The sequence below is a fragment of the Corythoichthys intestinalis genome, chromosome 13, assembly GCF_030265065.1.
Source record: "Corythoichthys intestinalis isolate RoL2023-P3 chromosome 13, ASM3026506v1, whole genome shotgun sequence".
In the NCBI taxonomy this organism is placed as follows: domain Eukaryota; kingdom Metazoa; phylum Chordata; class Actinopteri; order Syngnathiformes; family Syngnathidae; genus Corythoichthys; species Corythoichthys intestinalis.
The window spans coordinates 578,143-596,252 of NC_080407.1; the positions used below are offsets into that span (position 1 = coordinate 578,143).

At 48.0% G+C, this 18,110-nt stretch overlaps 3 protein-coding genes across 10 annotated transcripts; 2 read left to right on the forward strand and 1 right to left on the reverse strand.

Moving 5' to 3' along the window:
- The first annotated feature begins 2,626 nt into the window (after positions 1 to 2,626).
- tmem19 (transmembrane protein 19) lies at positions 2,627 to 8,954 on the forward strand. 3 transcript variants are annotated; one of them, XM_057854761.1, is made up of 10 exons: positions 2,627 to 2,693; positions 2,785 to 3,076; positions 3,480 to 3,548; positions 5,711 to 5,858; positions 6,514 to 6,627; positions 6,874 to 7,011; positions 7,076 to 7,152; positions 7,441 to 7,618; positions 7,681 to 7,890; positions 7,953 to 8,953. In XM_057854761.1, the coding sequence occupies exons 2-10, from the start codon at positions 3,071 to 3,073 to the stop codon at positions 8,111 to 8,113; spliced, it is 1,101 nt and encodes a 366-aa protein (XP_057710744.1). In that variant the 5' UTR covers positions 2,627 to 2,693; positions 2,785 to 3,070; the 3' UTR covers positions 8,114 to 8,953. The 3 variants fall into 3 exon arrangements, with proteins under 3 accessions (XP_057710744.1, XP_057710745.1, XP_057710746.1); XM_057854762.1 differs by lacking the exons at positions 2,627 to 2,693; positions 2,785 to 3,076; positions 3,480 to 3,548 and adding an exon at positions 4,985 to 5,164 and having other exon boundaries at positions 7,953 to 8,559; XM_057854763.1 differs by lacking the exons at positions 2,627 to 2,693; positions 2,785 to 3,076; positions 3,480 to 3,548; positions 5,711 to 5,858 and adding an exon at positions 4,985 to 5,164 and having other exon boundaries at positions 7,953 to 8,954.
- Positions 8,204 to 13,608, reverse strand: rab3ip (RAB3A interacting protein (rabin3)). Of its 6 annotated transcripts, none has more exons than XM_057854738.1 (13): positions 12,989 to 13,375; positions 11,952 to 12,068; positions 11,246 to 11,400; positions 11,013 to 11,178; positions 10,540 to 10,635; positions 10,336 to 10,413; positions 10,053 to 10,256; positions 9,851 to 9,979; positions 9,516 to 9,628; positions 9,348 to 9,447; positions 9,203 to 9,272; positions 9,019 to 9,128; positions 8,204 to 8,900 (listed from the first exon to the last, which is right to left on the reverse strand). In XM_057854738.1, exons 2-12 carry the CDS (start codon positions 12,039 to 12,041, stop codon positions 9,046 to 9,048), a joined length of 1,284 nt encoding a protein of 427 aa, XP_057710721.1. In that variant the 5' UTR covers positions 12,042 to 12,068; positions 12,989 to 13,375; the 3' UTR covers positions 8,204 to 8,900; positions 9,019 to 9,045. The 6 variants fall into 6 exon arrangements, with proteins under 6 accessions (XP_057710721.1, XP_057710718.1, XP_057710719.1 ...); XM_057854734.1 differs by having other exon boundaries at positions 8,211 to 9,128; positions 12,989 to 13,171; positions 13,278 to 13,299; XM_057854735.1 differs by lacking the exon at positions 12,989 to 13,375 and adding an exon at positions 13,397 to 13,608 and having other exon boundaries at positions 8,210 to 9,128.
- On the forward strand, positions 13,393 to 18,095 carry LOC130928259 (uncharacterized). The gene is made up of 4 exons (XM_057854681.1): positions 13,393 to 13,643; positions 14,480 to 14,667; positions 15,279 to 15,585; positions 15,662 to 18,095. The coding sequence occupies exons 2-4, from the start codon at positions 14,563 to 14,565 to the stop codon at positions 17,023 to 17,025; spliced, it is 1,776 nt and encodes a 591-aa protein (XP_057710664.1). The 5' UTR covers positions 13,393 to 13,643; positions 14,480 to 14,562; the 3' UTR covers positions 17,026 to 18,095.
- The last annotated feature ends 15 nt before the right edge of the window (positions 18,096 to 18,110 follow it).

Here is an 18,110-nt window from a genome sequence, read left to right on the forward strand (position 1 = left end):
TCTATTGAATGTTACTTAGGAACTTTAAAAGCCTTCTTTAGGGGTGCGGGGTGGAAATTCATACAGGGTGCCACACTTGGAACTTTTTTCTGCTATGCGTGTGCGTGTGTGTGTGTGTGTGTGTGAGTGCGCACGCGTGCGTGTCCACTGCTTGCCTTGGCCTTGCGCACGCAGACCAACTCCAATAGTCCTAGACGATAGATTATTCATGCCTGCCTTGAGTGCCCCAACACACGGGTGCAAATTGGAGAACAAGCATGTCACTTTCCGTGTGTTTGTGTGTGTGTGCGCGCCAAAAGGTTTCATTGCTCGCTACACTACAGGTTCTCAAACTAGCGTCCTAAAACCCCCGGGGGTTACGCAGAGGGTCCAATTATCTCGCGTAGTGTACTGTTCGGTGGTGGATATGTTGTGCGACTTGAAATGAGATTATCACTAGTAGACGTCCAGTTCATTTCAAGCGGGAGGCCCTCGCTTTTCAAATGGATTGGACGTCTCGCGCCGTCAATGACTGCCAAAGAATTAAGTTAGCTCGTTCGCTCACCGTTGTCGGCGTCCCTTCTTCGCGACTTGCCGACTTTACGCTTCTAGCGTTATCTGGTGAAAGAGAGAAACGAGTTAACGTTAGATTCGGACGGGAAAAAAAGCATCCCCGGTCAGGTCGGGTCAGGGCGTCTGTGTTTGAGAACCCCTGCACTAAACTCACAAGTTAACCTTAAACTCACAGGGTGGGGCTCCGTGTTAGAAAAAAACGCCCCCCAGAAAACACTTGAACAGCACAGTGAATGTGAATGCGGCCTCGCGGCTTTAGTGTGCGTCAGAGTGAGAATGTGAAAGTGCCTTTTTGATCAGACTTGATTTTTTTTTTCGGGGGGAGGGGTCCACACACGCATGTCATGTCCGGAAGGAAGCGCCGCAGCACTCTGAATGAAAGAAATCTTTCAAACCTCTGCTTAAGTTACCACGTTATTAACCCATCGTGACTTTTTGCACATTGTGTAGGACACGTTATGTACTCGGCATGTAGCATCATTCCATTGGTGCGTTTGGGGGATTAGGTCGAGTTGGGTTCGGGGGCTTCTTTGAATGTGTAAAGAGGGAAAATGTTCTTGTGTCGGTGTTGACGTGTTTGAAACTCGAGCTTCCGTCACGTGAGCTCATATAGCCAAAATGGATCTTAATGTGTCGTATTTATATCACAAATAAATTAGAACTCAAGTCCACAAGCTGCTGACTCCGTCTTTTGAGTGTTAATGCCTCCCCCTCTTCAATGTCGTCATTGTTCCTTTGACGCTAAAATGCCACTAGATGAGGCCAAAGCAAAGCCATAAGGTGCAGAGCACACAAGATGTCGACAAAGCACTTGTTTGGAAATGAGGCGCCCTCACTTCACCGTGCACACCGTTTTTGCACAAATTAACGCGCTCTAACATACAGTAGTTCCCAAATGAAGTCAGCTGACGAGAGCGTTAGATTCAGGATAACACATTTTCCTTTCACTGCCACTGAAAGATTCTCAGTCCGTCAAACTGGGCTTTTTCTTTTAGTGGCATATTTATACGGTGCGATTAGACATCCGTCAATGGCGTGGAAAGAGTCGATCCAAATAAAGAATGTTCTCACGCCGTGGTTGGTTTTTGCGTCATTTTGGAATCAAATTCCTTACAGAATTTTTACGTGAGACTAATCAATGTGTTTCATCAATTCAAACTCATGTTCGCACAGGTTTCTTTTCTTTTACAATCTTGCAATCTTGCAATCTTGTTCTTGAGGACAAAAAACTTCCTGGAAAGACTCCATACACAAACAGTCGATTTCTTTATATCGATGGTTAAATCAACAGGCCCCCCAGCTTGTTCTGCCGTCAGATTGAAAACGTTACGTTCCGAGATGACGCCGATGGTGACACGCTTGTTCAAATCAGATTTAATGGATTTATATACATTTTAACGAAGCACAATTCTAATAATTGTATCAATTCATTTAGGTCACACAGCTGTGTGACTTCAAGTGTGCGGAATGCTCTGATTTCAGCATCACATTTATAACCCAATGTTTGCCTTTCAAACTTGATCATTTTCACCTTCTACAGAATTTGTCCAAATTTCTGAATTGAAAGTGTTTGTGTGGATAAAAATGAGTGCCTCAAGCTTGAAGTGGGTTCCAATGCGCTTCCTTGAAGGTCAAGGCGAGGTGCATCGTAAACAGTGAAACCTCACGCCGACGAGCACGACCGATTCCGTTTGATATCAAACCGCATCGGAGAGCCACAGGCCCAGGTTGCAGAGTTTGGAACATTTCAGAGAATTGCCCCTGCATGCGGTCTGCGGGCGGGCACAGAGCTGTATTTGTGCCCTGCTCATTGCTGCAATTTTCCATTTTCTTTACCCTTCACACACATTTGGAATACGTCAACAGGAAAACACTTTGACCTCTTTACGTTGGGGCATAAAGAATTTTTGGCAGCCATATGGAAGCATTTCAGCATTTGTCCAAATGGTAGTAGAAAAGTCAAGTCAAATTGCGGAGTAAAAAAGGACACACACAGGGGGGGGGACTACTCAATTACAGTAATGAGAGGAAATGACGTGTCCTGTTTTATTTCATCTGGGTTGAGCGAGCGCCGAACCTGAACAGTTCTCTAACACACGTCGACATGTGATCCCAAATTGACATGTCAAGGTTAACAGTGGGTGAGCATCACGTGTCAGTGCCAATTTCTAACAAATTAGAGAGCGTGACCTCTCAGCAAGTATAATCCTCCGTGTATACTATATGCAACAGACTAGGTCATACAGATGTTCCTGTGGCGTTTATGGCCGTCGGTGTCATCACATTGGGATGGGCCTGCAAACCGCACTCGCATTTAAACTCGGGAGAGTAAGCGCCTAACTGAGACACACTGGACGGGACGTGAAAATGGTCGCTTCACACGAGGGAGAACATTATGCTCACCAATTTGTCGCCGCATAGATTTGCTGACAGAACGCTTGTGACCATCTAACTTAGGGGGAGGGGGGCTCTTTTAGCACTTTTTGACTACACAAAGAAGTGGATTTCCTGTAATCTGATGGAGGTGGGTAAACAATACGGTTGATGTATATCGTTGACTTAGAATACAGCATATACCTAAAGTCTGGACAATAGCACATGTTTAGCTCATGGACCAAAGTAACGTATGCCTTTGGTTGAAGGCACTGAGAGTTTTTGTGCTAAAATGAATCTGGAGTCTACCGTAGTTATGTAAATATGAGATACATATATCAAAATATATTGTGATCTGGTCCCCATGGAGTAATCAGCAACAACAACAAAAACCAAAATGGACTAGTTGCCATTTGGAAAGGACAAAAAAAAAAATTTGAAATTTAATTGAAATTTCTTTCTAGCCTCATACGATTTCACAACATCTCCAACTGGAGCTAACCGAGTGTATTTTGCCATCTCTTCCAAACTTCTCTCTTCAATGTTTGAGGCAGTCGGAGTTGAAGGAGGAGCTTTCAAGTCCCCCTGGAGCAATGGACCCAAATCAACAAACAAGCATACAGGTTGAAATGAGAGCAATTTCTTGACTTGATTTTTGGAATGTTTCCAAAAGAGCACTCATTCATTGTGTACTAGTGAATGACGAAAGAGAACAAAAATCCTAACAAAGATTTAAAAGCAAAGAATTTCTGTCATAAGAAGAACAAAAAGGTCTCTTGATTTGCTTGATGTCCCATTATGTTTCCGGTTCAAATATGTTAAGTGGCTGCCCGTGTAATTAAACTGCGTTATTATAATGATGGTGGGGGAAAAAAACCTCAAAGCCAAACGTTTAAAAAATATACATATTGAAAATGGGAAGGTTTTGGGGGGGGGGGGGGGGGGAGACAAAATATCTAGTTTTACATATTTAGTTTGCTCTGGAACCATGCTGTCCAAATAAAAGCAGTTATTTCACTTGACATTGAGTTTTGAACTCTGAATTCCTTCGCTTTCGAAGGGGTCTGCTTACAACGTCTCTAATAGGGAGACGTTGTATGTGCCGCCCCCTGCCGGAATATTAAGAAACGGAAGGTGGTGAACGAAAGAATCACTTTTAAAGTGAGAGATATTTTAATCATTTATGGCGACGAAACAGCCACTAAACGAACACAGAACGACACAAATACTTATTTTTTAACCTTAATCATGAATGAATTCGTTTTTTTAAAAGCTTTCTTAAAACCAACGGGACGAAGACGAGCAGGAAATGCAAACCATCTTTTGTGTTGAATTTCCGGCAGGAGGCAGCATATACAGTACACGGTCACCTGTGACAGTGTTAAACGGACCCTTCCGGAGGCGAAGAAATCTCCGGGTTCAAAACGAAAATAAAATAAATTGACGGATATTAATCTATCCGATCAAACTAAGATCTTGATATGAGCCTTGCTTTATCCAAAACTAGAACTGGAGGCGACAAAACGCAACATTTGCTCAAAATGTCGTCATCAAAACGCGCCCGACAACATGATTTTTTTTTTTTAAATTATATATACACATACACAACATAAGTGGCATGGTACATTGTTGTCCAACTTGAAACATAACAGACAAGCCTAAAGGAATAATCATGAATCCAACATCACAAATTACAATCGCATAAGTGGGGGGAAAAAAGAAAAATGCCGCAACATGAATAAATGTTGGGGTTTATATATATATATATATTTAGCAATACAGTTTTCGAATAATTTATGTGATTAATTTTAAGCGTAGGATAGTGTTTTGAAGAAGAAGAAAAAAAAAAAGGTCACGGTAAAATACGAAGCGAAACAAATGGTTTTGCTTCGCTCATTTCGAAAGTCAAACTTAACATGTGGCATTTATGACATGAAAGACCTTTCAAAATGACGCTTTGTCGAATGTCTGGCCTCGTTCAAAACCTACTTTTCCTCACAAATAAAGCTAGTATTTGTATGTCAACGGAAGTCTCGTCTGACAGACTTCCGGCGAGGTGTGCCGCTGTCACCGCTCACCATTGCGTTCCGCCTGACATCTTTTTTCGTCCTCCTTTTTGCAACTTTCGAAAGCTGCCTACTCTTTTTTTTTTTTTTAGTATCGCTAATAATGTTATTTCACGGCCCGGTGTTTGGCGTCGAGGCGAAATAAAAAGTGACCATGATCCGTGTCCACTCTGGTGAGTTGCACAATTGATACTTTTGCGGTATTTTATCTTGTAAAAGTTATCGCTAGAGCAGTGCTACCTACCATCTCTTACATGAAAATGCTAGTTAAAATCAAATTCTGGAAAAGGTTTGCTATTGTTTTATGCTTCCTATTGTTGTTGTTTTTATTTATTTTTTTCCAATCTGTTCCTTTTGTGGTTGTTATTGGAACTTAATAATTAATAAATGGTCATAAATAAAAATGGTTAATAAATTTACCAATGGAAGATGCGTTTAGCGTCGTTCAGGAATAACTGCGTTTAAACCTGTCTGTAATAATGTAATATCTGGCACGTTCTAAGAATAAACATTCATCATAAAACATTGTATCAAATGAATGCCAATAGATCCGATGAAAGGTAACGTTTTCATTTTGGAGCATCAGACTCCCCACCCCAAAAGTAGAATCCTCTGACAGCTCACTTTTAAACCGACAGCAAAATTTGAACAGGCGTTTTCTTGCAGCGTGCGGTTGTCTGTGACATTTTCCCCCCCCCTCCTGGCCGTGTCTCGCTTAGTGCTCGCCGTACGTGCTGACCGTTGAGGCCGGTGGCTTCCCGATGAAGGACACCTTCAAGATGATGAGCGACATGATCTTGCTGTGCGCCACTTTGGCTCTGTCCCTCTTCTTCTGGATGCTCTCCCTCACCCTCAGCGCTTACTCAGGTCAGTGCCGATCTCCTCCGCCTTGAAAAGCCACATCTTCCGGAGGCTCCCGGACGGTTCCTCGGCCTCGAAACATATGACGGCGAGTCATTAATCCAGAAAGGTCGCAAAGATTGTTCACGGCAAGGCGTAGAAGGGCCCTCATTGATTGGCCGCGCAGGCCTCGGAGCCTGAGCACAAAGAGGCACAGATGGGAATCCGACCGCACGTTCCGCTCGTTGGGACGTTTTTCACAGAAGCCCGCCGCAGTCATTTGAGCGACCCGCTGTGGAGTTAACGCTGTAAGGTCACATGATGCTCAGCAGTACAAAAACGAGCTCACCGCTTTGGGAATTTTTCCCATTCGCTCTTTCGGTGCCGTCCGCGTCGATCGCGAGTAGACGTCCGATCCGTTTCAACTGGGCCTCCCGGTTCAAATAGATTGGACGTCTAATGCCGTCGACGGTCACGCAGATGGCAGTATCAAACGACTCAATGACTAAATGCAAGGGAACCTTCTCCTTTTGATGTTTTGCCCCAAATATTTGCAATTCAAAAATGTAGGACCTTCTTTTTTGGGAGAGGGGGACGACCATAGTTGTTTACTTTTTTTCCCCTGACGCGTACTTAGTTTTGCCAAGCAAGTATGTGTACGTTTTTCACCTGTGCTCCTCAGGGACGCTGCAGCCCGTGTCGCCGTGGCGATGGCTCTTCTCCATTTTGGTGCCACTGGTGTTAACCATCCGAGCGGTCAAAAGACGCAGCCTGGACCGGTCGGGGGCGCTCGGAGGTGCGGATTTTGCGAGGGATGAGGCCGTGGCAGCAGAATGATCTGCAGTTAAAGAGCGCCATTCGGCATGGCGAGGTTGACGTCAAATAGTACTTGCCACAGTAGTTTAAACACATTTTACTTGAGTTTCAAATTGGAGTCACATCATCATTTTTTTTCCGGGTGAAATTGGAAAATCACATTCTTTTTTTACATTTGTCTGCAGCATCACCAACGCTCAACTCACAAATTTGACTCTGTTGGCAGCTCTGCTGGTGGGTTTTGTGCTGAGCATGGCCAACCTGAGCTTCTTCTGCTCACTGCTGACTTTTTTCTTCACCTCGTCCAAGCTGACGCGTTGGGGGGGCGCACACAAGAAGAAAATTGACGCCGATTACAAAGAAGGTGGGCAAAAATAAAAACACGTCGATGCCGTGCGGCGCTAGGACCCACCTGTTGTTTGTGTCAGGCGGCCAGAGAAACTGGGTGCAAGTGTTCTGCAACGGAGGCATCCCTACACAGCTGGCGCTGCTTTACATGATTGAGGTGAGCACAAAATGGGGAGGCAACCCAAAAACATGAACATGATTATTTTCCATACACAGTCACTGATGAGAACACACTCACTTTTTGACAAATTCAACCATTGGCGTTTTTTGTGTTGTTGCTGTAAACCCAAGATGCCACAAGAGGGCGTCAAAGGACAGAAGTGAATATGAGCAGTCGCAGAATTTCTAAAGGATTTTTCTTTTTCTTTTTGGAACTGTCTGAAATTTGTTGTTAAAAATTAGCCGAGATTCAAACGTCAAAAATAATTGTCGAAACGGCGTTCAGGCGGGTCCGGGCGAGATCCCCATCGACTTCGGGCGTCAGTACACTGCCTCGTGGATGTGCTTGTCGCTGCTGGGAGCGCTGGCGTGCAGCGCGGGCGACACCTGGGCCTCGGAGGTGGGGCCCGTGCTCAGTCCGTCGCGGCCCAGACTCATCACCACCTGGCGGGAGGTCCCGGAAGGTGAGGACACGGCGCGTGCCCCGCCGCGGCCACTCGGTGACTCGGCTTCCCGCCGCCCGCAGGGACCAACGGCGGCGTGACCCACGTGGGCTTGGCGGCCAGCTTCCTGGGCGGGCTGGCGGTGGGCGCCGCCTACTTGGCGTCGCAGCTGCTGTTTGTCGGCGACCTCCATCTGTGCGACCCCCAGTGGCCCGTGGCGCTGTACGGCGGCGCCGCCGGCCTGCTGGGCTCCCTCGTCGACTCCTTCCTGGGAGCCAGCGTGCAGTACTCAGGTAGGAAATCCGGGAATCTCTAGACTCGGAGCAAAAGGTCATCGACGACGGCGTTTCGGCAGGTTTCGACTCCAGTATCGGGAAGGTGGTGAGTTACGAGTCCCCGACCACGCACTGGATCAGCGGCAAACCCATCCTGGACAACAACGCCGTCAACCTGTTCTCCGCCGTCCTGGTGGCGCTCATCCTGCCCGGGATGGCTTGGGGCCTATGGCCGCATTAGGAGCCCCCGTGTTTTGGGGCAAAAAAAACCAAAAGTCCTCTACTCCATGAGCGACAGGGGAAACAGAGAACTTTATTTTTGAGACTGTTTTGCGTTTGAAATAAAGTGAGAAAAGGCAACTCCGTGTTGTATATTTTTGACCCCCAAATTTAAGTCAAGAAAACATTGGTGAATTACCAAATGAAGCCACAAGGTGCCAGCAAAACACTCGTACATCCGTTTCCAGAGTCTGCAAGAAAAACGGACTAGCGGCACCGCTGCTTTTTGAATTCATTTGTTTATTTCATCGTGAGAGAAAAGGCACTAAAGTAAAGTAGGAGAGGAGGAGTGACATTGACTTGGAATGAGAGGTTCACTTGACAAACAAACTTAATACACAGGCACACAGAAAGACAAGTTCAACTTCCAAAAAATAAAAGGTCCTTCAGAGTGTTTGGTGTCTTAAGAGTTCATTTTCTTTCATTACAAATATACAAGATAAATTCCTATTTCCCCGCAAATAAATGAGATGAAGGTGGCAAGTTTGCCTTTGAACGCAGCATACAAAATGGTGGGGTGAATGAGCCTTACCTCCAGGGTTGTAAAATTCCAACATCAGAACTTGACTTTGGGAATGATAAATGAAATACACAACCTTGACATAAGCGTATTGTCCCTTCATTTACAAAATGATGAGTGTTGTAAGCGCTATCGCTCGCTAAAATAACCAAAAAGGTCACGCGCTCTCTCACATTTGGACAATTCCCATAGTGAAGCCTTTTCCGGTTGACTGTCAATTTTCGCAACCCTGAAATCAAACCGGGAGTGTTTGTAAACATCAGTCGTCAATTTTAGATTTCCTTCTAGCGTTTGAAAAGACTGACAAAAACGGAACACCGCTGAGTGATCCCCAACCGCTTTGTCACCTTGCGTGGAAACGCGGTGTCGCTCGGTCACAGGTTGTCTTTAAAGTAGCCCAGCTTGGCCAAGGACATCTCGCGGCGCAGCTGCATCACCTCCCAGAACATCTGCTCGGCTGAAAGCGCACAAAAACGACGGCTCGGAGTGGCACTTTTTTTTTTTTTTTTTTGGGGTGTCGACGTTTCCTACCGTCCTGCTGCTTGACCAGCCCCTGGTGGATGTAACGGATGTACGTGAAGAAATTGCACACGGCCGTGATCTGAAACAAAATCGCCATTTGAGTCGGATGCGCGTCGGAGGCGGACCGCGCCGCCTTTTTGCCCGCGCTACTCACCCTGTATCGGCAATACGGCGACACAAAGTAATAGTTGGACGAGTCCCCGAACTTGATTCTGTGCTTGCAGGTTTTGGTCTGACCGCTAAGGGCGCACTTCCTGTTAACCGAAAGAAACACGTATTTGTCAACGTACATGTCGGCCGGCGAGCGCGACGTCGGGCTCACTTTGGTCCGCCGCATTCCACGGCCGAGGCTTTGACGACGGGCAACGGCTGGAATCCCACCGGCTCCACGCCGAGCGTGTTTCGCTCCACCGATTCCAAGATGGACGACCCCAGCTGAAGCCAGGGAGGACAGGGTTGAATTATCCGTTCGCGTCAGCAACATTGTCAAAGTACACTTCTGTGGCATTTCATTTTTCAGAATCGATGTTCTCCATTTAACACGTAAAGTCGTCGGCCGCCGTCGACGGCGATAGACGTCTGATCCGTTCGAACCGGCGGCGATCGTCTATCGCCCTCGCCGAAACGTTACCGTGTCCGTTCCGGCCGTGACCTGACCTCGCTCTTGCTAAAGGTGAGGCAAGGGTAAATGTCCTCGCGGTAAACTCGTTCCAGAAAGCAGCAGCCGCGGTCCAGCGTGGGATCCTCCTTCCAAGCCTTGAACTCACTGAAGAGCTGCGCGTCCGCCTGCCGCCAGAGCTCAGGAGAGTTACACACGCGAGTAATTTGCGGCTACGGCGAAAAGCGGAGGCGAGCGGACCTCTCGACACTCCCGCACGATGGGCTGCGTGGCGGACGGGTCGGGCTGCGTCCCCAAGATGGCGGAGGAGGTGCTCTTGTTTCGGCTGTGACCCTTCCGGAAGGCCGTTTTGGCGCCCACGTTGGGGAGCTCGCCCACGGGTGAGGTGGGAGACGAAAGGACCAGGGTCTTGAGGGCCTGCACCTCCGCCTGGAGGACGTCAATCTGAGGGGGTGTGGCCAAACGCTATTTAGCACGTGTGAGCGGAGGCGGCGGCGAGGGAGGAGTATAGTACGCTGCTCACCTTGCCCAGAGCTTCTTTCAGCTGCTTCTCGGCGTTGGCCTGCTTGACGTTGGCTTCTCTCACCATCTTGTGGGCCTCCTGAAAGAAAAACATTTAAGGACAATTGGAAACCGAGGTGGATTTTCTTTGACGTGCTGGGAAAACGCCGCTCGTCCGCCGGAATGGCGACTCTCTGTCAAAGGCGGAAAGGCGGGGCGCACGGACCTGGAAGAGGCTGGCGGTGAGCTCCTCCAGCTCCTGGCCCAGCTGATCGCGCACTTTTGACAACCTCTCACACTCCTCATCCTTTAACAGCAGCTCCTTACGCGCGCACACGCACATGACGGCAAGCAATGGTGATCCGATCAAATGTGACAACACGCACATGAAGGAGAAATGAAAAGAAAATCATAATTTGCATCCTCCGTGACATTACTATCAAATGAAACGTGGAAAACGGGCATGCTCGCAGCCAATAAAGAGCAAAATAAACGTGATGACAAAAAACACACACACACACACAAAAAAAAAAAAAATCACATGAAATGTACCAAGCACGCACACAGCAGTTAAAACTCATTGGCAGCGATAGACGTCCAAACAGATCGAACGATCACTGCTAATCCGCCCGGTTCCAAACGGATCTGACGTCTATCGCCGTCGACGAGTTGAGCCCTTCCTTGACTTTTGCGGTTTACCCTCTGCGCTTTGGCCAGTTCGTCCTTCAGGCGCTCGTATCCTTTCTCTCGCACCTCCATGACCGAAGGGCTGCGTAGGCGCGAAAAGCTCTCGGCCAACGTGCCGCACTCCTCACCGTCGTCGCACGACAGGAAGTTGATGTCCGTCGCGTCCGCCTCAGGTACGCTGGTGGCGAGGAGATGAGCAGTTGAGATTTTTTTTAAAAGGGCGGAAGGCGGGCACGGGCGCTTACCCGCCATTGTGAGCGTGCGGCGGCGTGGAATAGACGGGCCGCGTGGGGAGCTGGTCGGCCCGCAAACCGGCGGGCGGCGCCCCCAGCGAGTGGGTGCGGTACAGGGAGGTGGGCGGCGTGCTGTGGCAGGTGGGAGAACGCTGCTCCGCTTGGTTCTGTGGGGACAACGCACAGTGTGGTCAAGTCAAGAGATTTCTCCATTTTAGTTCACCGATTCAAAAACTTGATTTATAAGTGATTACTATTAAAGTCCGTAGGCTCAAGCAGCGCATGTGTTGCTACGCTGCCATCTTGTGGCCACACAGAAAAGTGACAAACCATTAACATCCATCGCTGTCAATGGCAGCCTATGATTGTGACTTTTTGGTCATTCAAAAAAAAAAAAAATAGATATCTTTTTTTTTTTTTTAAATATTACATTTGTTTCTATTTTTTTAATCATGAATGAAGAAAATGTTCAATAAACAAAATTGATTGAATGAAAACTGAAATGCACTCTGGTTACGGCCCCCGATACTATGACACTCTAAAGTCGATTTTTTTTTAAGCGTGTGCATAGAAGCATAGTACGAGCAGAAATTGACAGCAAGAGAGGTCAGACCCATCCATTCGGACCAGAGGGGGCTTTGTGGCGACCAAGATGTGTTTTAGTGGGTTTATTTTGCGGATACTTTTAAGGAAGGTCGTCTTGGCCGCCGGCCGGTACCTGCAGATCAGGCGTGGTGGGCGAGGCCAGGTTGACCTCGTGGAAGCCCTCCAGGCTTTCGGCGTTAGTGGGAGCGCTGCTGCAGGACATGGCGGCTGCCGTGGCTCATCCTTCAGGCTAAAGAGCAGCAGAGAACATCAACAAAGTCACCATTCACTCCAAGAGCCAATTTCAACCACAGTTATGCGTAGGTAGTTGTCAAAGAGCAAATGAGTACTTTGACATCAAAAATATGGGGGAGGGCTCAGACGGCTCTCTGTAAACTTGATTCGTTGATGGATCGTGGCTCGGTCCATCACCATGGACACCGGTCCTCAAGAAGCTGTGGTAACCCGACACCGCATAGGACGCCGGGTACTGATCGAGTTACCGGGTCATGTGATTAGGAAAGACTTTCTAGTACAAGCAAAACAATAGTGCAACTGATGGCATTGATCAGATAGGGTGAGGCAAAATAGCGCTACACTTCATCAACACTTGCCAATTTGAGCCCAAAACTCATTGAAAATATTCATAGTGCTGTATACGTGTTTTTTTCCTTCAAATATCCGCTGGGGGCCAGCATTTAGTTTTCTCCTGTCCCACTGACAGGTTTTCTCGAGTCACCTGAACGCACCTGATAAACGAGCCACGAGCTAATGAGTTTTCTTATCATTTTCGTAATTTATTTCAATAACCGTTTAGTTGTTCGACATAAAATGCTTCCAATTAACGTGCCCTTGCGTTGACTACAAAATCCTACTTAGCTCGGGGCTAACAGTTAGCTCGAGGCTAAAACGCTAATCCCCACTACGACTGCTCACCACAATCTGACTCTATCGTGCTCTTTAGCAAATAAATGATGTCTTTTTGCAATCGACGTAGGTTTTACTATGCACTCGGGCTTCATTAAATCCCAGAAACAACGTTGCTCGCTCGCTCACAGACTATCTCGAGCTGCTAAACTGCAACAGACTGTTTCCCGTCCGATCATGGACCTACGAAAGCCATTTGGGGCCAGTTTATCCTTCAAATCCCGACTTGCAGAGGGGACTCACCGGACACGATGCGCGGACAGAAGGCAGACGGTGGGCTCCCTCCTTCCGGGAAGAACGAGCCGACAAACGACGCTGGCTAGCAGAGCGGCGCTAGTTGACGCAGCCCCGGCCGGCGCAGGGAACTCCAAGATGGTGCGTTCGGGGACCGCTCGGAAGTAAATATCACACCCTAACGATTCTTTACTTTTGATTTTAGAAGCATGATGGTGACCGATTTAGAGGAGTAGATTTCATAAACCCAGAATGATAAAAGTAACAATGAAATCACATGTAGACGTCCCTTACTTACGTCTATTAAAAGGCTGTAATACCCATGTTATCCACGAGATGGTGCTAAATGACAAACATCTAAATGAATCCAGGAATAGCATATGGTCAACTAAGTAAATCATGGAACTTTTCACACACCTGAGAATAAACAAGGAAGACTACCCAAACACCACACGTTAGGTTAATTTCCTCCACGCACGCACGCACGCACGCACGCGCTCAAGAGCGATGGGCGGGGCCCCTACCCCTTGTTGGCATCTTTAAATTGTCTCGTCATCAGTCGAGGTGGAGTCGACAGGCGGCAACACAAGTTTCTTTCAGGAGAAAAATACCTATTTCTGGGAGGTGAGACATTTACTCGAGGATGGAGCTTTCACATTTGAAGGTAAATCCTATTTACCCCACTTTGCTAGCTTTTTTTTTTTTTTTTTTTTTTTTTTGGAGAGGGGAGGCGGAACAAATATAATTTAAAAAATCACATTATTTAATGGATTAAATCATACCATAAAATGAAATGCTATTCTTCATGTTCAAAAACTCGTCGTAAACCGATGATCACAACGACTAACTACATTGAACGGTGTTGATGGTGTCACAGAGAAATTTCTGCGAGTTGTAACCAGGTGAAGATGTAAACGTCAACCCAGCCATCCGCGTGTTCGCGCAAGGTGAAGTGGGTCACGGCAACACAATGCTACGCTGCTGATGTATTGGTGCTATTCACTGGAATAAATGTTCAAACAGGACAATTATAAGAACGATAGTCCTACTAATAATCGGCTATTGTTGACGCGAAATCTGAGCGATGAAGGCAAAGTCGTGTTTTCCACTCTGGAATGTGTGGTTTCGGGTGGAGGAGCCGGTTGTGCGGCGGGCGCACAGTCCAGTTAAACAGGTCTGCCCGCAGCACTGTTGCTTCATAATTCATTCAGGAGTATCTGTGTTCATTTTGCACCGTAAATAGACATTTCCCATCACGAGAACACAACTTTGATTTGTGTGCTTGAGGTGATCCCTTCTTTCTTCAGTTGCAAATAAAACCCAAAGAAATATTTGACCAAGAAATAGCTCGTCATGAGGTACTTGCTCAGGCTCTTGCAAGTCAAGTACAGTACTTGCCTTTTAAATCCTGCCCGACAAGCTAAGCTTACAAAAGAAATGCCGCTTCTAAAAGCGTGAGCCTGAAAGCAAAAGGATTTCCTTCTGACGTCTCCCTTCTAGACCGAGGCCAAGTGATGACCGGGTGACTCCTCAGAGCGAGGAGCAGATATGAGTCCGCTTCCGTCGTAGCTGCGCCCCCGGAGATGTCCAAAGCGTTGCCGAGCCCTTCCGGCCTCATCCGGGACATGGCCGACAATCCGCGCCGCTCCCAACTCAACGGCGCCTTGAGGCGGAGCTCCAGATCTCGGGTGAGTAAGACTTAAGACTGGAAAACTACCTAGATACTTTGAGTGGTATCGTTACCTTTTTTGGCTTACTTTAAGAAGGATTCAGAGTCTGGAATGTTGACGAAAAGAAAGGGAGTAGCGGGTTTTGACACAAAAACTTCCCTGACACGGCCGTAGCAACTTTTATTACGGTTTTGCTTGCCCAAACTCCCACCCACAGCACAAGTAAAGCCCACTTGCAATCGGGAACGACGGCACCTACAGGGGTAAAGGTGGGCGTTCACCATATAAAGCATACAGATACTGTACCTCCCTACCCTGTACTCAAGGGTCTTTTGTGGGACTGACAATGAGCCACTACAGAGCAGCCTTGTTCTGTTCTTCTATTATCTAAACAGTGAGCGCGTCAGATGACTTTCGAGTGATTCACGTTGTTTATACAAAAGACGCAGTCAGCACACAGTTGTGCCAATCGCACCTGCTCGACAGCCTTCGCACGCCTCAGGGACCGCATCCATTCGCGACACACGACGCCGCCCCGACCGGTCCGCCGGCCTTTTTTTTTCGGCTCCCGAGCCACGTCTCGATTACACGTTCTCGACAACCGAGTGACTTTGAATCGACCTGCGCAGGATGAAGACACGCTACGCTTTCTGAGTCCTGAGGAGAAGGAGTGCCTCCAGTTTTTCGAGGAGACCATAGGCTCATTGGAGAACAGCCTCGAGGAGGACGAGCTCAAGGCCGGGCTCGCCAAGACGCCAGGCAGCGGAAGCCTTCTTGACCACGAGATGGATGGACCTTCCCCGACCCGTGATCTCAGCAGAGTACCTTCTCTTTCAGCCAGGCGCCTCAGCGCTAAAGACCAGGATATTATAGACTTGGTCCGGCCAGATCCAGACTTGTTGCTTGCCAAATTGGCGTTCAATCCTACCAGTCCAGGTACTGCATGTTTTGTTGTGTTCAGTTAAATCCATTCAAATTTGAGTATTAGAACTCTGAACTTTGTTCCTCTTAGATTTCCAGAAGATGGCCACGAACCCCGAGAGTCACTTTGAGATAAAGCCGAGACACGATCCAGCCGATCACGCCGCAGTCCGTGAGCCGACGGACGGGCACTCCTACCACCCGGCGGGCTCCGTCCCCACGCCCGTCCTCATTGCCAAGAAGATAGCAGAGAACCAGGCCGAAGAAGCGACCGTCGGTCCGTCTTTGCTCCAGCGCAGGCGTAGCCGTGAGGGTGATAAGTCATCAGGCCATGGTGAAGATCTTCCCACAAAGCAGGGTCCTCCTACGTTTGCCAAGCCTACCAGATACCCTGCAAACATCAGTATGATTCTCGGCAACAAAGATCTCCAGAATCAGCCGGTGTCCAATGTTAACCTCCACGACAGGCGTGCGCTGGTAATGTCTAATCTAACAGGAGGACCACAGGTTCTCCTGCCCGAGGAATCCGTACCAAATTTAGCGCACAAGTCGCTAAGTCCCCCCACTCGCAGCATTTCCTTCAATGACCCGACACCAGAGAAAACCCGGATGGAAGCGCTGTCGAAACTGGGCCTGGCCAGGAACCGAGCCCTTTCGGGAGGAACGTCAGTCCCCGATACCGTTGACGGCGCGGCAACGAGACCCATCCCGAGCGCAGAGATCAGTGTCACTAACAGGCTTCCCCAAATAGAGACCGGTGAGGTCCCGACGCTGCCGCAAGGCTACACATCAACCAAGAAAGCAGAAACTCTGTATTTCGAATCACCTAGAAGCTTTGAGGACAAAAAGCCTCCAGTGAGCCCGCCTCACGTGGAGAAAACCTCTCCTGCCGCCCAGCCGTCAGACATCATATCGCTGGAACTCAACAGCTTTGGAGGTAAATCCATTGTGGTTACTCCAGGTCCTGCTAAGAAAGAACCCGCGACAGCTCCGGCGAGCTCTGAAGCCAATGTCGTGCCTTCAGTGCTGAGCAACCCCAGCGAGTTCAACAGCTACGGAGGAAAGTCCAAAATTGTGAACCCCGCGACCGGAGCCATGACCAAGAGCGACCTTCCCGACATCCTCAGCTCCCACATCGATGTGAATCGCAGACCCCGGCTTCTGCCCGCCGAGCTCAACAGTTACGGGGGCAAGAGTCGGACCATCGACCCCTCCGCCGGGGTACGCCTCCCCGCGGGCTCGGCTCCGAACCCGGCGCCGAGAAACCCTCAGACGTCGCATCGCAAAGCCGGCGCGGACGCCGCCGCGCGAGCAAAATCTACCTCCGACGTCAGGCGAAAACCGGCCCCCATGTTTCGTCCCCAAGGTGTAACCGTACAGTTTTCTGGCCGAGCGGCTAACGAGGAATCTCGCAAGCAGGCGCTAAAGAAACTCGGGCTGCTCAAAGAGTCGTGATAGACTTTTGGCAACGTTCCTTCAGGTGAAACTTTGATGTCGGGTTTCTGTGCGTGCCTCTCCAAAGGTCAAGGTGTGGCAATGGAGACCTAATTACGAAAGACTTGCGCAGCCAGTTTTCTCTTCCCCTGACATTGAAAGACTGCTGTCAAGAGTGTTATGGTGACAAATTTCCTGATGTTTGCAAAGGGAACCTCTATTTTTTACTGCTGTTTACTCACTTTGTTCTGTGTCAACTACTTTCGGGAAAGAGCAAAGGTCTGAAATTTTTTTTTTGTTTTTAACCGATTAGGGAGCAAGTGTGAGTAGTTTGGGGGGAAAAAAGGTTTTTGGGGCACGGTGCCACACTGGAAGTTATTTTTGACTCAGCGGACCCGCCTCCTACACAAACCTTGGAATGTTTTTTTTTCCCCCCCCACATTGCAGCGGGTATATTTTTGACTGCAATTGCAGGGAGGGCCAAGACATCGTACTGATTGTTAGTATTCCAACCACCAAGCCTACAAATATATTCTCATAGCTTTTCATTCTGGCTAATTGGTAGTTTGGAACTATTCTACGGGTCACGGTGTATCCATCCATAATAATGTGCGTGTGTTATTCAGACTCCGGCTTCTGTAGTTTAGCTGCAGTAACTTTTGAAGTATATTAAGTGATATCACAGGGTTTGACAGTGTTACAACTGTGGGAAAATGATCTTGTGAATGTTGTTTACAGACTCCGGTTTTTATCTGTAGTTTATCTACAGTTACTACGAAGTATCTCCTCTGTGTGTACATATTAACATATGTGTGACAATCATTAAAGCGACTCATGTGTCTATTACTTCTTTTGAGTGACTGTGGAATGTAAAGAACGAGCCAATGATTGGCTGCGCGGTTGGAATATTTCACCGGGTTCGGTCGCGAGAGATCAGAATAGCCGACGGCCCGTTTCGTGGTTGCTTTTAACACTATTTCAGCGACGTGAACTTGTCCTTTCTCTTCACACTAGTCACATTTTGGTCAGGCAAGGTTCTCTCGTAATGTAAGACGCAGTGTACACAAGCAAGCGGGAAATGAGTAAACGCTCTCATTTGCCGCCTT

What these genes read in the sequence shown, in the direction of transcription:
- rab3ip (XM_057854738.1), bottom strand. Translation starts at nt 12,041, where the DNA reads ATGTCCTGCAGCAGCGCTCCCACTAACGCCGAAAGCCTGGAGGGCTTC. An exon ending in AACTGGCCAAAGCGCAGAGG is followed by an intron (nt 10,636 to 11,012) that starts GTAAACCGCAAA and finishes TGCGCGCGTAAG; the next exon opens with GAGCTGCTGTTAAAGGATGA. An exon ending in TCACCTTTAGCAAGAGCGAG is followed by an intron (nt 9,629 to 9,850) that starts GTCAGGTCACGG and finishes CCCTGGCTTCAG; the next exon opens with CTGGGGTCGTCCATCTTGGA.
- LOC130928259 (XM_057854681.1), top strand. Translation starts at nt 14,563, where the DNA reads ATGTCCAAAGCGTTGCCGAGCCCTTCCGGCCTCATCCGGGACATGGCC. An exon ending in GGCGGAGCTCCAGATCTCGG is followed by an intron (nt 14,668 to 15,278) that starts GTGAGTAAGACT and finishes CGACCTGCGCAG; the next exon opens with GATGAAGACACGCTACGCTT. An exon ending in GTTCAATCCTACCAGTCCAG is followed by an intron (nt 15,586 to 15,661) that starts GTACTGCATGTT and finishes TGTTCCTCTTAG; the next exon opens with ATTTCCAGAAGATGGCCACG.
- tmem19 (XM_057854761.1), top strand. An exon ending in ATCAACAAACAAGCATACAG is followed by an intron (nt 3,549 to 5,710) that starts GTTGAAATGAGA and finishes TGTCTCGCTTAG; the next exon opens with TGCTCGCCGTACGTGCTGAC. An exon ending in CACCCTCAGCGCTTACTCAG is followed by an intron (nt 5,859 to 6,513) that starts GTCAGTGCCGAT and finishes TGTGCTCCTCAG; the next exon opens with GGACGCTGCAGCCCGTGTCG.